At 39.6% G+C, this 17,393-nt stretch overlaps 1 protein-coding gene across 6 annotated transcripts in view; it reads right to left on the reverse strand.

Annotated features, from left to right (window-relative positions):
- LOC308058556 (multidrug resistance-associated protein 1-like) overlaps window positions 1-17,393 on the reverse strand; it is a 51,153-nt gene that overhangs the window by 32,310 nt on the left and 1,450 nt on the right. For 2 of the 6 annotated variants that reach the window (XM_080374492.1, XM_080374491.1), the window contains exons 2-8: window positions 16,315-16,719; window positions 14,506-14,668; window positions 13,511-13,589; window positions 12,674-12,767; window positions 5,901-5,962; window positions 2,262-2,403; window positions 765-922 (exon numbers count right to left, since the gene is read on the reverse strand). In XM_080374492.1, coding sequence (XP_080230618.1) covers window positions 765-922; window positions 2,262-2,403; window positions 5,901-5,962; window positions 12,674-12,767; window positions 13,511-13,589; window positions 14,506-14,668; window positions 16,315-16,317 — 701 coding nt within the window. In that variant the 5' untranslated portion in view covers window positions 16,318-16,719. Of the gene's footprint in view, window positions 1-764; window positions 923-2,261; window positions 2,404-5,900; window positions 5,963-6,476; window positions 6,686-7,358; window positions 7,785-12,673; window positions 12,768-13,510; window positions 13,590-13,791; window positions 13,826-14,505; window positions 14,669-16,314; window positions 16,720-17,393 lie in introns of those variants that run through there. The other 4 variants (XM_080374490.1, XM_080374495.1, XM_080374494.1 and 1 more) reach the window with 4 other exon arrangements.

Below are 17,393 nucleotides of genomic sequence, written 5' to 3' on the forward strand. Positions count from 1 at the left end.
AAAGAGGAAGATATTCATACTTGGAAAGGTTGTAACTACCAACCATGAAAGTTAGAGAGAAAAAAATCTAGAGGAAAATTCTTATTTTTGTGTAAGTAAGAGGTTATCTTAAATAACCAGCAACTATGATGCCTTTAACTGGATTTTATGGGTAACACTTTTTTTCAGGATTACACTGATTCAGGGTATAGTTTGGAGGTTAACAATAATTATGTTCATTAATCTTTTCCTTATAAACACACAGGTATTTGATAAATTCTTAACACCTCTGTGGTAAGCACAGTTTCTAAAAACCATTTCCATCAACCTTGTTAAATTAACAAATCATGTTACCAACAACATGATAAGAACAGTCACTGCAGTTTTCCATTAAATGCTAAAGGTATAGACTTTATTATATGTTTAAGTGTTGTTTTTTTTTAAATAGATGTGGAAAAATATTGACAAAAAAGCAGGGAAATTAAGTATCTTGGTACTCCATTTTTCTTAACATTTGATTTCATATTAAAGTGTATTAAATGCTTAAATACAATACTGTGGAATGGTTTTGCCTCAGTCCGTTGGTTAAGAAATTCCTGATCTCTTTGAGTTTTCCCTCATTAGCACATTTTCAGATAATCACTGGGGCAGGTGGGGTTAGGACAGGGAAATAAAGTCTTTACACATCTAAGCTGTTGTTCTGTTAGGTTTTGATACTGGTAACCCTTTAGCCTTATTATTACTGTTAGTGTCCAAATATAAAGTGAAACACATTAAAAACTTACTTCATTATTTGAGGACTCATGAAAGCCAGAATGTCAGCTGTAACTTTCAGAAATGCAACTTTAATCAATAAAAATTTAAATGTTTGCCATAATGGCAAAATCAAAGATGGTTTATGGATTTTTTTTTTCTTAAATAGCACTCTTTTGATGTAAGAAGCCTGCAAGATTACAAAAATATGTACAGAATTAAGAGAAAAAAATATTTTTTAACTTCACCCACATTTACGAATATAAAATATGTAACGCTAGAGTGTCCATCTAAAGCCATCACTGTACTTATGATCTGAAAAAGCGCATTTCCTACAGTTAGGAGAAAAGCTTTGGGGTAAGAAACAAAGTCTGGTTTTATTTATCCTGGCTAGCAGTCTTTCAGGAAAGGATAAATACAATTTCTAGGGCTGTCCCAAACACCCATGAAGATACTCAGAAAATAATTTAATCATCAAATGATTATCACAGGTCAAAAAAACTGTGTAGGAAACACAGAGGTAAGCTTCAACATAAATGCATTATCATTTATAGCAGGTTCACAGCAACTTTCTATTTAAGATTGGATAACCCTTCTATTCTTTCAGAGTATTTTCAGTTGTCAAGTAACTATTTTTTCCAGTTTGAATTTATCTTAAACAATTGCAATTTTTTTTGAGTCCTTGTAAGAATAAAGGTAAACTTTCTTAATTACCAGAGTGATGAAGGACAGGATACTTTATATATATTACTTGCATAATAAAAACAGTATCTGAATTAAAATTATCCGTATTGAAAAATACTTTGGTAAAAGGGTTGTGGTGTGTATAGAAGAGAGGGCAAATCTATAAATAGCTAAGAAAAACACTGAAAAGATGCAGTAAGGTCAAACTCTGCAGAGCCCTCTTCTTAGTAAGTCATTAAAACCCAAAAACTACACTCTTACTGGACTCAGAGGTTAGGTCCTCTCTCTTATGAACTTCCTAACATCACAGAGCTCCTAGTGTACTTTAACTACAACAACAAAAAAATAACCATGGCTGAAACTGTCAAGGATTTACATGAAAATCACACAGGATAAGTCAAGCAACTCCCCCCAAATATCTGTAAAACTTAATATTGTTAAAATTAAAGAAAACTGAAGCCTGTTTTGTGCGTTCTGTAAGCCAGTTTCTACTGATAAGGAAGCTGAAATACAGATGCAAAGGTAAGACATGGGGAAACAGACAAGTTTAGAGAGAAATTAGTTGGACAAATGATAATTAATCACCAAAGTAAAAGTCATGGTAGACTCTGTATCAGTTGAAGTGTTAAAATGTAACCAGATATCTTTCTAAGAGGTAAGTTTGAACATAAACAATTTAGAAAAATCCTATAGCCACACTAGAGATCACTGATCACAACTCTGAGTGGCCTTTGTGATACACAAAACGTAGGCTGTTTAATAAACAAGATTACAGAAATCCTCTCCAGCTTCTAGACTCCTTAAAACTTGAAAAGGATATTGCCTATTGTCAGAATTATAGCTACCATGAATCCTGTGGTAGTCTTCTGGATTTCTTTTCGCCATTGCTTTTCAAAGTTAGGACACACACTGTATGGTGAATCACTTTCATTCAGTTCAAACAGGTCATCCCTTTCCAATGGCTTCTTATAGCCTATAGATATTAGTCTGAAAGAAAGCAATAAATTTATACAGCAAGAAATACCAAGCAGAACTACTAACTCAAGAAGCTAATGATATAATTCAGTGTATATACATGGACTTTATAATCCCAATAACATATGCAATCCTCCAAAGACCACAAACTACAGTGGAACATACTTACAGTCACCTTAAATACACTGAAATTCACCTGAAGTAAGAAGAGCCCAAGCAGATTGTCACATCTGAGCAGCAAATTCTGAGGAAACCTCAGAATCTGCCTACATTTATGATCCCATATTTCTTTACAGGAAAATACAATATTACATAAACAAATGCGTAGCATCATTACACACTTACTATTGTGATCTGGAATGAAATACTTTTTCTATCACAGGACTGCATTATCATAGAATCATTGAGGTTGGAAAAGACCCTTAAGATCACCTAGTCCAACTGCTAACCTAACAGTACCAAGGCTAGGACTACAGAATTTCCCTAAGTCCCACGTCTACCTGTCTTTTAAATACCTCCAGGGATGGTGACTCACTATGTTGCTAGTCATACTTGTTCAACCAAGGTAACATTAAACTTCCGGGTTTCAGCACAAGTACAATGGAAGTTTCCTTACAGCAGATCTTCAGCTGTTAAAATTTTGTTTTTAAAAAGTGCTTTTACCCACTTAAGTGTCAACAGAACCTAAAGATGCTCTTAAAAATGGCAAAATAGGGATGACTAATACAGTGAACATGAGGGAACTCTGAAAGAAAATTAGACGATGTGGAATTTTTGACAAGCATGTCAGATTTATGACAACTCAAACTGTGCCATACCATTTCTGAGGTGGGAAAAATGCAAAAGAATTAATGTTGACAATGTTCTCTAACTTAGAGGAAGTCCCAAACACCTAGGAACCAATGAGAGACACATGCATAGATGGAGTGCGTGCCCTAATGCTTTCCAGCTGGTGGGAATTTCCTTCCCTGCTGCATGCAACACAAGTGCAGTGTCTGTCTTCTCCAGTGTGCGCCTCCAGCATATTCCTCCTGTGCCGTCAGCGCCAGCGCTGGCCCTGGGGCTAACGTGTGCCTCATCACAGGGCAGAAAATGACTCAGAAACACCTTTTCGCAGATTGTCATGTTCCTAGTGGGGGTGGACCTCATTATCCCCAAGAGCCACCCAAATATCTACTGAAACTGTAACATTGATAAAAAGTGAATTTGCTTCATAAATTAAGGCAAAAATAACATAGCTTCTCACTAAAAGTGCCACTTTTTGAGACAGATGAGGAAAGCAAGCCCATTGGTACTTGAGTGGGAACTGTTTAAGAATTCTGCATAACTCATCTCAATGCCAAAACTCACTGCTGCCAGAGGATAGATAGATCTACCAAATGCCCTCGGCACTGTAAGCTCCAGATTGCCTGAATTCCAAAGTAACATAATATAGCATTATGGGTTTATTATGTAACAATTAATTTGAGACTTCCTCATCTAGGCTGCAAGCACTTAAGGTAAGTATATATTAGCCATAATATATTGTGTTTGCTTGTGTGACTGCAAAGAGGGAACATATCTAATGTTCACAATATTCAGTTGAATCCAGTTATTTCATAGCCAAATAAGCTCTAAGCAGAACCAAAATCCTCCCCTCCCCCCCCCCCCCTTTTTTGTTAAACATTGTAGAATTTGTTAAAAAATACAAAGCCTAGCTTGGACATATGGGCAAATAATGACATAATAAACACATAAATATCATATAGAAGTGCTGCACTCAGCATAACTTTTCTAGAAAAACTGAAAATTTGTATTTATGGTGTAGAACATAAGGATTGGTAAATAAACAAAGCTACTCTGAAACTAACAAACTTCAACAGGACCAGAGTTTAACTGAATACTCTGAATCTTTGAAACAATCTGATTGTTTTGTCTCAGCTTTTGAATAGCAAATACCATTTACTTTCTTCCTTAGAATTAATAATATTGAATAAAGCAAGAAACAGTTATAATAGTTTCAATTTTTTTCCTCACTTCTAGATTTTTGAAGTGTATATATCTGACTCAAATGGTTTTTAAAGCAGAAAGAAAAATATTAAAAATTAGTAATGGTCACAAGACATAACACATGAAATTGTTTGAAATAACATCCAAAATACTAAGTGACAGGAAGCTGCATGAGTTGAGCTTTCAGTTCCTATTTTTCAGAATATTTTCCAAGAATCATTGTTGTTTATGAGCAGGTGTTCTACAGTAGTAACATGTGCCTGCCATAAAAGAGGGAGAAAAATGAGCATGAAATTGGCTACTTGGAAAATACCTTCAATGTACTACTGAATATTTGTTCCTGGATATCTAGCAAATTTTTGTATCACTACATGGAGTATAAAGGAAACCTGATATTAATTTTTATCTACTGCCACTCTTTACACAGTCAGATAATAAATAAAAAAGGATAGCCTAATCTGTCTTTTTATATCCCACTGTCTAAAAATATTGTCTATTGTGACAAGGGAAGTGCCGGGTCCTGCAGCTGAACAGTAACAACCCCACGCAACACTACAGGCTTGGGGAAGAGTGATTGGGAAGCTGCCTGGTGGGAAAGGGCCTGGGGGTGCTGGTTGACAGCCGGCTGGGCATGAGCCAGCAGTGTGCCCAGGGGGCCAAGGAGGCCAACAGCAGCCTGGCTTGTGTCTGAAATAGCATGGCCAGCAGGACTGGGGAAGGGATTGTCCCCCTGTACTCAGCACTGATGAGGCTGCACCTCAAATCCTGCGTTCAGTTTGGAGCCCCCCACCACAAGAGGGACACTGAGGTGCTGGAGGGTGTCCAGAGGAAGGGCAGTGAAGCTGGGGAAGGGTCTAGAAGTCTTATGAGGTGGAACTGGGGTTATTTAGTCTGGAGAAGAGAAGGCTCAAAGGGGGACCTTATTGCTCTCTACAACTGCCTGAAAGGAGGCTGTAGGCAGGTGCAGAGTATGTCTCTTCTTCCACACAAGTGACAGGACAAGAGGAAACAGTCTCAAGTTGTGCCAGGGGAAGTTTAGCTTGGATATTAGGAAAAATGTCTTCACTGAAAGGGTGGTCAAGCATTGAACCAGGCTGCCCAGGGAGGTGGTGGAATCACTATCCCCGGAGGCATTTAAAAAATGTGTAGATGTGGTGCTTAGGGACATGGTTTAGTGATGGACTTGGCACTCCTGGGTTAACACTTGCATGATCTCAAAGGTCTTTTCCAATCTAAATGATTCTATGATAAGAACATTGTGCTCAGTTATCAAAATATTGATGTTCTATATAATGCCATTAGATAACATACAAAGTGACTGCTACTATGTATAAACAATACTCCATAAAATATTTGAGTATGAGGTCTAAAAGTTGTAAATTTTGATTTTTATACAAAAAGCTAACAGCAATCTCAGGCTTAGGCTTTGGCTCAAGCCAGAATCATGGTGTGGAATTTAAGTGGGTGCTCTGTAATTCTGTGAGCATCAATGAACATCAACAAGCAGTTTAAATTCTCACCTGCTAAACCAGGAATATGTTAATTTACTGAAGAAACAAGCATTCTCTTCAGGGCTGCGTTTCTGTTTAGAAAAAAAAAGGAAAAAGTATCAATGTTACTTGAAAGACTGGAAAAAAAGTTGGTTTGGGTTTTCTTTTTCTTTTACTAAACACGCAGGGTTTAGGAGCTATTTAATTCTGAGGTATAATAAGGTCTATACTTACACTTACTTGCCTGGTATCTTCTCCCACCAATACACTCTAACACAAGGTACGAAGAATGAGAGATCTACAGTCTCGTGACTAGATGAACAACTTAACTTGCTGTAAAAGGATATGAACCGCCACCTTGGCTTGATTTCAGTTTACACATAAACCTTGAGTATATCATACTCATACATGAGTATGATCATGCCAACAGTACAGCACAGGAGCTGAACTTGATGATCCTTATGGATCCCTTCCAACTTGCGATACTCTGATTCTGTGTCCAACACAAGCAAACCCCTCTTACACCTCTGACAGTTAAAATCCTGCGGTGTTACCCCCCTCCCCCATTTGAAAACCTAGCTATCGGAAGTTATCAACTGCTAATACCTAAAGAACAGCAAACTCCTTTCAGGCGCGGAGAGATAAGTGCTACTAACAAGTTCTGTACACACAGATGAGGAGAAGAGCATGAGGCTGGTGCACTGCTGCCGATGTTGTAAGCCAGCGGAGGTAAGTGTAGCAGAGGCGGAGAAATACGAACTCTCTCACACTTCTCGAGGAATGTGAGTCCACACCCAAGACCGACCTCAGCACACCTAGGGAGTAAATTCTCCTCCTCAGTAGCTAACAGCTTTAAAATCGTTTCTAACCGACGATGCAGTTTCGGTGCCTTTCGGTAGGTGGTGGAACAAGCCCAGCTACCGAACCCCTGTGCGGCGGGCGCTGCCAGACCCTCGGTATTTTCCACAATTTTTCTCGTACTTTCAGTAAAAAGCCAAATAACTAAACGATAACCCAAGAAACAAATACAAAACAGTACGTACGCCCTCCCGCTCCAACACCCCCCCGCCTGGGCACCCGCTCGCCCCACTGCCGGTGTCCCACGGCCGCGATGGTGACACCCGCGCAGCGCTGCTGGCTTAACTGTCGCCTTTTACTAGTGCTATCGAAGGGCACAGCAGAATCGTGGTCACAAACACGCCCTGCTTAAATCCTACTCCTATCTGTGGCAAAGTTCCTATTCCCTCAAGAAAAGAACAAGACATACTGAACAAACCCCTGGCCTACGGCTGTTCCCCTCCTTACGAACCGAGGCCACACCCGGGGCGTACTGTCACCCGCGGGGTTTTGGCACACCCCGAGCACGAATCCTACACTACGCCCCACCGGCTCCGAAGCAGACCCCCGCCGGGGGAGCAGCAGCCCCGGGCGGCAGGTACCCCCGCCCCCCCGGGACCGCCCCCTCCCCCCGCCCCCCCGCGCTCTCACCTGCGCGCTGCCGGGACGCGGGTGCCGGTAGGAGCCGCCGCGCTTCCCGCGGGAGGCGGCCATGGCTCCCTGCGGCGGCGGCCACCGGCTTAGCGGCTGCCCCGCGGGAGGGGCCGTCGGGGGAGCTGGGCCCCGGCCCTCCTCCCCCCGCAGCCGGCGAGGCCCGTGGAGCGGCCCGGCCGCAGAGCCGGCGGCGAAGGCGCTGTGCGCGCAGAACGGCACCTGCTGCCGCCGAGGCGGCCGGCCCGGTGCGAGCCGCGCTGCCGGCCCGGTGGGCGGTGGGCCCGCTGCGAGCCGTGCCGGCGGGCAGCGCCGCGGCAGACTGAGGGGGCGGCCTGCGGCGGTGTCTGTGCGTCCTGTCTTGTGACTGTCTTGTGTAAAAAACCTTGGTTTTCCCCTTCCCGCTAGCTGCCCGCTGGATGTCTGCTACCAGCACTTCATTCGTGTCAGCCCTTGCTTAGCAGTGGGCCCACAGCGAGCCCTGGCACCAGCCGTGACCCCCAGTGCCGGCGGGTCGCTGCAGGCCGTGGCTGCCCCACACATCCAGCTCAAAACACCCTTGGACAAAACCGAGGAAGCCCATGTGTGCTGTGGGGCCGGCAGCTGAAACTGGCCTGTCCCTGGCCGATGCTGTAGCACTGGGAACACTGGCAGAGTGTGGACCACATCAGCAAGCTTTGACCTTTCTTATTTACCAATACATTTTAGTATTTGCTTTTTGGAGGATTCATACAGCTTGCTTGCTAGTATTTAGGTGTAGAGATAGGAAGGAATGAACCTATAATAGCAATTTCCATTGCTGTAGTTTTCTTCTTGAACATAAAGTTTTTTGAAGTTACTAAAGATCAGTATCTTGATTTTTACTCTTTAGTTAATATCGCACCTCCCCTTTGGCTGTTGTTGACCTGGCACGTTGCCACCTTAAATGAGAATGCATCACTGACCGCAGTGATGCTGATTTGTCCCATGTTTGGGAGATTGTAACGGAACTAACCATGCACTGTGTTCCCCGTGATACATACATACAGAGAAACAAGTATAAATGCAAGACCTTGTGACAGCAGGGAAAGCAAAGTCCTGTGGCAGGCTAGTAGCATGGGAAGTGAAAGACCAGGGCAAAATAACAATAATTTCAAATCACAACTAACATAGAAAACATTAATTTCATATTCATAAAGATTTTTTAAAGTGACTGAAACAGATAGGGGTTTGAGGCCAAATTCAAATGTTTTAGTTTTTTTTTTCCAGTATTTTATTTCCTAAACATGGTGACAATGTGTTTAAAATATTAACAGGGCCCTCACTAAAGTGCTGTCTTAAGTTACAGATGTGCAAAAGAAATTTTGTTATAGCTGAAGTAACTTAAGCACATTGCCACATTCCCAGCTTTTCTGCATTTAACACCCCGATGAGTTTTAGGTAAACGGATATTGAGAGGTGTTAAAATCCGTACATCCCTCAGGAAAAAAAGAAAAAAAAGACTGGGAAGAAAGAGAGTAAGAAAAATTGTTTCTTTAGAACTGTATTGATATTTTACCAGCCATATGCAATATGATCCTCCTTGACATTCCTTTTGTAGAGTGTAATTGCATAAAACTGATTATCTTACTATCCACTAGGGAAGTCTGGAAGGACACATTAGCGTAGACCTGACTAAGCATCTCTTTCTGTTGGCTAACTCTAGTTTGGGCATGTGTTTTCTCTTCCATTTGATGAACTTCACTTATAACTTAAGCTACTGTTAACATTCTTCCTCTGCTTGATTAAATTTCTTTAACATAGGGAACAGGTTTAAAGAACTCCAGTGTATTTGTTAACTTTTTCCATTATTGTGGGAACTTTTGTGATCAGTGACCTACTGGTATAATGTCAGCATTGTATCTTCCAACAGAAGTTAGATTAGGTCTACATAGCTTAGTCTTGAAGTTACTAGTGGGGAAAAAATGGAAAAAAATGAAAAAGGGGCACATGTTTGTGTGGAAGGGTAGAGAAGAAAAGGATTCTCAAGTTTCTTAAAACATAAGGTATAAATCTTACTTAAGGCACAACTCTTTGTTACCCCAAGTTCTTTCTAGAGAAGATTGAATGCAGTTGCTGATGTCATTTCATGGTTGCCATCCTGTGGCGTTATAGGAATGTCTCTTAGGCTAAAGAAGTAATCCCTTTGGAAAGTTAAAAGCAGCATCTAGAGAAAGTGATTTTATTAGCTGTGATTTATCTTATTCAACAAAAGAGAAATCATTGCAAACTTAATGTTCTTCCACTTCTGAAACTCATTTGGGCTTGTAAAACACATCACCTTTAAACCAGTAAACTTGGATATTTCTTTCTCAACACCAGTGTAAGGATGGAAAGTATTCCTTTCAAGCAACCAATATTACAACCAATAAAACTGAGTTTAATAAAAGCAAAATCCCTTTTTTCTTAACATACACTCATTTGAGTATTGACATTGTAGTTAGTGCAAATGCACATATTTTACCTCAAATTTATTACTGGAAAAAAACAGTCCCAACAACCATACAAGGTGATCCTATCTGAAAGTAACAACAGAGCTAAATCAGAAAAAAAGTTACAGGTGTTGATACTTCAGTGATGAGTACATCTCATTTACAATTTCTAGCCTTCTCACCTCTTCAAATGGCTCCAGAAAATTTTTACACCATTCACAAAAATACATTCTGTAAGTGATAATGATACATATGCTTCATGAGTGGCTGTAATTATGTATTTTCATACAGTCCTATGTAGTGAAATAAAGGCCTTCCATTTTTCCTGCGGGGGGGTGGGGATGGGATATGAACAGGTCACCAACAAGGTTTTTTCCTTTATTAGGAAAACTTTAGCTTCTTAAACATTTCCTATACCTTAAATAGTACTTTCCTTTTTAAATAGGTTGAGACTAAATAAAGTATCAGTATACTTTATGCAGAACACATTTCAAAAATAATATGGATCTTGAACATTCCTTTTTTAATAAAGTGCAAAGATGAAAGATTATATTTATCTCAAATAAAAACAGCAAATAATGAAAAAAGATTAATCCAGTTACACAGTATTAATGCGCCTTTTTCTTAGTTTTGCGCTTCTTGTATTTTTGGTCACGCTCTCTTTGTTTCATTTTGTCATCCTCAACACTAGTGTCACTGTCACAACTTTGCTGTTCTCTCTTTCTTTTAGAGGTGCCTTCATCCACCTGGTGCACTTGACTGTCACTTGCATGTGGCAGGGCCAATTCAAAAGAACTCTGTGCAGACTTAAAATTTGCAGCTTGATTCTGATTGGGAGAAAAGTATAAATTTGAAGGCAGTAGTGGAGTCATCTGATAGTAAGGAAATTGTTGACCCATTGGACTCTGTACTGTGTACTGCTGTGCTAAAAAATGGTTCATCTAGAGAAACAGAAATCTGAGTTGTTAACACTGTAAATGAGGAAGTTCTGAAGAATTTAAATTCGCATGCATTATGGCTTATACAATGAAAATACCAGTAAGTTATAAAATAACATAACACAGAATGTTTGAGAATAAAGCTTATATGTTTTATTAGATCAACTAGTATAGCTGGAAAAAAGTAGACAATTTTTTCATGGCAAAGTTAGAACAGTGACATAATCCAATTTAAGATTAACCTGCTAGTTACTCGTTGTGTAAGGTAATCAAACGGCATTCCTTTCAATTCTACATCTATGTATTTTATAAACATTGGTAACTGCAGCACCTACTGTTAATGTAAAGACATAGACATCTGCAATTTTTTTTTTAACCTGGGTAAACTAATCTTAATATGGAACAAGGCATTCCAACGAGGTATAGTGAATCCATAAATCAAAGCACATGGGACAACACAGTAAGTGCCCAGCTTCTTGCTGCAGTCCCTAAGTATCCCAAGAGTACCTCTCATACAAAATGCACAGCCTAAATACAGGCATAGATTTACAAAGGTCAGGAAAGATCAGCTTTCTTCCGACAGACAGTAATGAGAGTGACGGGGAGCACCTCTGAGTATGTTGTATGAGCAGGCAGACTGCGAGTGAGTTACCTGCTGGGCTAACCCAAATAATGGTGAGGTAGATGTGTGAAGGCACACCATGACAGTATCACTTCCTGCTGAGGCTGCAACAATCTATCACTGCAGACATACTGCAACCCTTCTAGCAGTCAGAAAAAGGGATGAAGTTGGTTGTGTGTGCTGGTCTGCTGCGTTTGGTCTCTCAGTGTTGATGTAGTGCATTGTTAGTGAGGAGTGGGTTCACTGGCGAGCACAGTGGGGGAGAGGGTACACTCCCAAGCTTTCCAGCCACTGTGGAGATGGGAGAGTTTGTGCTAGCACCAGCTCCTCTCCGAGGGCACAGCCTGGGAAGAGGGGAGGCAGGCCACCGCCACACCTGTGCAACACAGAATAGACCTTCTCCATTTTCCTGCTGGGACTGCAGCTAGCAAGAGTAATCTGTCCAGACTTCATCCCTTCCACAGTTACAAAGCGCTGGCCATTCCCCAGTCAGACCGGGTGGCAGCAGTATTGTCCACAGCTGTACCTCACATTAAATGCTGGGTTTCTTCAGTCTTACCAATCCATACTCATCAGATTCAGAAGCTTCATGATGTGTTTGCTGAGTAGGGCTTGGCCCACAGGTTGCCATCTGAAGAGACCAGTTCCCTTGCCTTGTGGAGTACCTCAGACAAAAGATAGGAGGACAAGAATGGCCAGGTGTGATGGAGTCTGTTAGAGGGTAAGTGGGATATGGGTTCTTGCCATCTACTGCTGTGAAAGTAAATCACGAATGTGAAAACTGCGGGGGCATGTAAAGGTCCAGGCCAGAAACCCTCAAACTGCTGTTGCCCTAACTTGGGCAGTGGTGATTTGTTGGGTACGTTTAGGTTTGGGTTTAGGACATTTCAAACTTTCGCTGGGAAATACTGAGTAGAAGACCTAAAAGGTTACTTGACTGAATTAGCTGTATATGAAGAAGCTATTGCTTGCATGGTTTCAGTTTTACTAGGTTAGCTTGTCTCATCAAGGCAATTTGATTTGGAACACAGTACAGGAGAGACCTCCGTCTGTAGACTTCGACATTTCTAGCCTTCCTAAGATATATACCTTTAAGACATTCCTGGAGTAAGAAAATAGTTTGGTTTGGTAGATCCCCTGTTACAGTACCCTTAAGTGCTAAAATCAATAGACCTAATACCATAAATGTTGGCAGCCTAAACTACATTTTGAGACATTAAATAAGGCACCATTGTTTGCAGAAATGCAGAATACAATCAACTTCATAAAAAGCTGCCAAATTTTATACATTTAACACAAACTCACCATCTTTTGAAAGCCTGAGTATTCGTGAGGTAAACTATTGTTCGCTGGAAAAGGAGTAACAGGAAATGGAGGATTTCCATAAGGCTCTTGACACCTAGGAAGAACAAGCAAACGTACAAATACTAGAGGTCCACCACATACTGCTTACTAGAGTGCTGAGACTTAACTCTGGGGCTATAATGAGAATATCCAAGAGGAGAATTGAGATATTAACAACTGCAACCATGAAAAAACTGATAAAACAAGGAAAATACACCCAAAGGCTCAATTAATGAGCAATCCTCACAGGTACTTAAGTGCAGATGCAAGAGTTCTGGATTTTACCATGGGACTTTAGCTTCCACAGACAGTTCTGTCACATTTGTAAATAAAAACATTGAAACATTGGAAAATACTGAAACTGAGATCCAAGGTGTTTAGACTTCCATTGTAACAGGTTTATAACTCTGTATTCATATGTGCATGACAGCTGCTTGCACATATACATACAAAACCCACAGATATAAACTCAGTGGGGTTTGAAAAGATTATTTCCATTGTCATGTTCCCCCTCCCCAGCTACAAGCTCTCTTAGCACAAAACCCGTATTTCAGTATTTTCTCATAGTCCTCTATCTTGCAGAAACAAATAAAGAATGGAACAATCAAGCTAAATGAACCTCTGACAAGCTAAACAACTAAACATTAAAATTAACTACAGCCTGTTGCAAGACATCAGTAAGTATGCAATTAAAGCATGCAACAGCTGTTTTAATGAAAAGCCTGGTCTACCACATCAGCTCATTTTCTTAATAGGATATTTAAAAAATTATAATCATTCACAGGTGATCTTTGTTACCTATATGAAGGTGAATATAAGTCAATAGAGTTCTCAAAACCATGTGTAGGGCTGTTTAGTTCTGATGAGTGAGAACTCCCTGTAAATAAGACAAGAGCATAATGACTATTCAGTTACAATTGTTCAATTAACAAGTTAAAAACACAGAAAGTGTTCTGTGTCACCTGTAGTGTGCTAGTATATCTAAGGTAGTATATAAAGGTAAGGTGCCATTTTATTGTAGGTGATCTATAGAATAATTTTAATAATTGCAAACATTCATTTATCATTTATTCACTTACAGAAGCATAAATCAGAGCTGTTGAAGTAAAAGAGTAGCTCCCATTCAGTTACAGGCACAGGAGATGCTTCTGATTTTAGGAACCTCACCCATTCTACTTAAACCCAGCAACTGCTCTGTACAGCCTGTGAAGGAGCAGCAGAGTGCAGAGCAGTACACGAGTCTTTAATGTTTGGGTTGCAAACACTGTCTGATTATTAGCTAGCTAGAAAGTTTATTTTCATAAACATAACATGAAGAATGTGCCTCTGATTTGACTGTATTTTTTGATTACAATCCCTTCCTGTTAAAACAGCTCAAATAATTCTGTGGCTTTAGTATAAAAACTATCAAACAGCTTGATAGTTGCTGCACTTACCGAATCAAATTTTCCTGCCAGAGTGCAGATTCAAGCTACACCCCGATTCCTAAATGTAATCTGGTGTGAAAATCTATGCTGCTATATTTTCCATACAGTGTGGTCTGAGCTGGCTTGCAAGTTATGCTGTCCTGAACCAATGTACTGTATTCTCTTTGTAAACAAAAAAATGCAAAGATTGAATCCTTCCCTATGCAAAAGCCACAAGAAGTTTTTGTTTCTTAAAAAAAAAATTAAGTGCAATTTGTTCCACCTATAAATCTTCATCTTTTTAAAACCCTGTAGGATTCAAAAATAGTAATTAAAACCCAAAAATTTACAAAGACATAAATAAATCATTGACACTACTAAACATACCAAACCGATACTGCACTTTAATCGGTCTTCCATACAAACGGATTCCATTCAGCAAAGCTATTGCATAAGGCACTGATTCTTTGTGCTTAAAGCAGACAAATCCAAAAGACTTAGGTTTTCCTTCTTTGTCTTTACAAATTGTCACTTTGGTTAATGGTCCGGCCTGAAAGAAATTTGTATTATTTTCTCACAGAAATTAACAGAGATTGGCACTTTGTTCTATGTTGAATATTTCAGGATGTATATTTTGCCAGTCAGAGAGAGTGTAAGTTTCTCACTGAAAGAATCTTTACCTAATTTCGAAAACGTCTCTCCACATTCCCCAAGCTCAAATTCTGAGCCTTCTACAAACAAAAATCAGCTCCACAAATGTTAAAAAGGAACTAAAGCATCACTCTGTAAGTGATGTTTGGTTTTTAATAATCAGATTTTTTAATTATTATTTTTAAAGTATAATGATGATAGCTGCTAAGGGGGAAGACTACTTTATGGACTCCATAGCAAAAGTTATCTTACGCATGTACAGCTGCTAGTACAATAATTGCACAGTTTTTTTGTACGGCTAACATAAAAAAGCAAATTGATAATATCAGCTATGTAAAAATGACCTACCCTATTAAAATGCATCTATTTTACTCTTCCTTAAATTCCCAAAATAGGCAGCATCAACACTGTGGGAAAGCACATCTGAATAAAGTAGTGCTTCCAGAACCACCACAAAAAGTTTTCTGTACTGCCTGGCCCTCATCACAACCGCATGGCAAGGAATCAAGAGACCCTATCATCTATCTCATCAGCGATAACATATTGTTTCTGTCCCATCCCACCCCCCAACCCCCCCAAAAAAAGCTCCCCCAAAACCCGACCAAAACTCCAAACCACACCCTTTGGCTGAAATATCTTCACTGAAGAGTTCCATTTTAATCCTTGCATAGTACATCTAGAACCAAATCAAAGTAGTGATATTCCACAAGAATTGGCTCCACTTTCAAAGAAACTGTCATGTTCATAATAGATATCAAAGATGATGAATCTTCTCTACACAAGACTGAATCAGTGTATTAGTCACCAAATGAACACTTTCTCATCAAAACAAACTGTGCATCTACATGGCTGATTTAACAGAGTGAAAGTAAGTGGCCAACAGCTACCTCCTGCCACAGCTCAGGAGTGTTAAAGATGCAACAACTTACACTAGGTGGATATAATATCCAGATAAGCAATGAATGGAACATAAGTGACAAAAAAATTAATCAGTAAAAAAATTACTGTCTAAATTACTGTAGTAGATTAATTCATTGTTCTGAATAAAAAGACAGCACTCATTGGTAGAGCTGGCTTCTGTTACTACTACTGATAAATACACTGTACTTTTCAGTAGAAGTCACTCAGGAGTCATCTATAGCTTCAGGCAAATACAAGCTAACTCACAGCAGCTTTGAAGCAATTAAACAGTATAAACAGTTAAACATTCAAAAAAACCAACACACAGCATATGCTCAGATGAAGAAAATAATATAATCTACTATTCTGCATTTTCAATGATTACTGTCAAACAACAAATCTGCAGTTTGTCTGCTGTGAGCATTTAGTGATGATGTGGAGCCATCTCCCTTCTTATACCCTCAGACTGAAGATACTGAGAATTGTCATCTGTGATAATGTCTAATTGCTGTATGCTTTTGCCAGCTGTGTATAAACTAATCCTCAATTAAATAAGATGCTTTTGCTGAAAAATAAAACACACCCCACCCCCCATAAAAGCAGGGAAGTCATATAGACAAACACAAAGAATCAAAAATAATGTACCATTTTTTATTATTGGTGCAGGTGATCAGGCTATACCGCAATGGATACTACCTAGGTTGTCCTGTGCAGGAATCTTCAAAATGTTGATCTTGTCTTTCCAAATATCTTGAAGTTCGCTGGGTTTTTTTGTTTGGTTTTCTTTTGTTTTGTGTTTTTTGGGGGAGAGTTTGTTTGTTTGTTTTTAAAGAAGGGATTTCAGTAAGATTCTGAACATGTCTGGTTTTGCTTCAGTTGGCTCCTTAAGGCATTTTTGTTGTTGTCCTGCTCTACACTGCAGATTTAAAAGAAATTACACATACCCAGTCTTCTGATTATTTGCCTAACGAGGCAGATCTGGTTCTTCAAGAACTAGAAGCAACACACTCAAGTCCTTTGCAGATCAGTTTTTTTAAATATGTAGTCTTCCTGTTCATAAATAAAAATATTAACAGTTTAGAAGTAATAATAGGTACTTGCTTATAATTTGATGAGGGAAATGCTACAGGTCAGGCAAAACTGCATCTTTAGGACTATGACACAGCAGGAATATAGAACTGTATACTTTTCAAGAAAGGACAATACTGCCATGAGAAGCATAAGCTGTTGCAGCAAAAGACAGAGAAACCTGAGTGAGAACAAGACGATTAGAAAGAAAACCGTAAGTAGGTGTTACTGGGATGACCTAAAGACCCAGGTAAGTGTCAGCAGTTGGATGACTGCTGCAGATTATGCGGAGTCTGGCAAAACTGCATTTTGAGAACATCCACTTTTCTCACTTTTGTAACACAAGATATATGGTATTACTCATGTCCCCTGGTAAGATAAGCTTTCTTAACCTAATATTTAGTTTAACAGCCAACTGCATAGAAAATAAGGAGGTGAGGTGGGGAGGAAGAAGAAACAACTGTTTCTCAGCCAGTTTTAGGGAAAAGTTAAAAACTGAAACTTAGGAAGAGATGGCAACAGCTAAAAACCCTAAGGACTAAAATATATCAGACAGAAAGGCCTTTTGATGCAAGTGGGGTAGCACGCTGAGGTCTTGCCTGTATCAGATTATAAATATCAGATTAATCAGTGGAATAAAACTGGTGAGTAGAAAT

This window comes from Falco punctatus (genome assembly GCF_963210335.1).
Source record: "Falco punctatus genome assembly, chromosome: 2".
Classification (NCBI taxonomy): Eukaryota; Metazoa; Chordata; class Aves; order Falconiformes; family Falconidae; genus Falco; species Falco punctatus.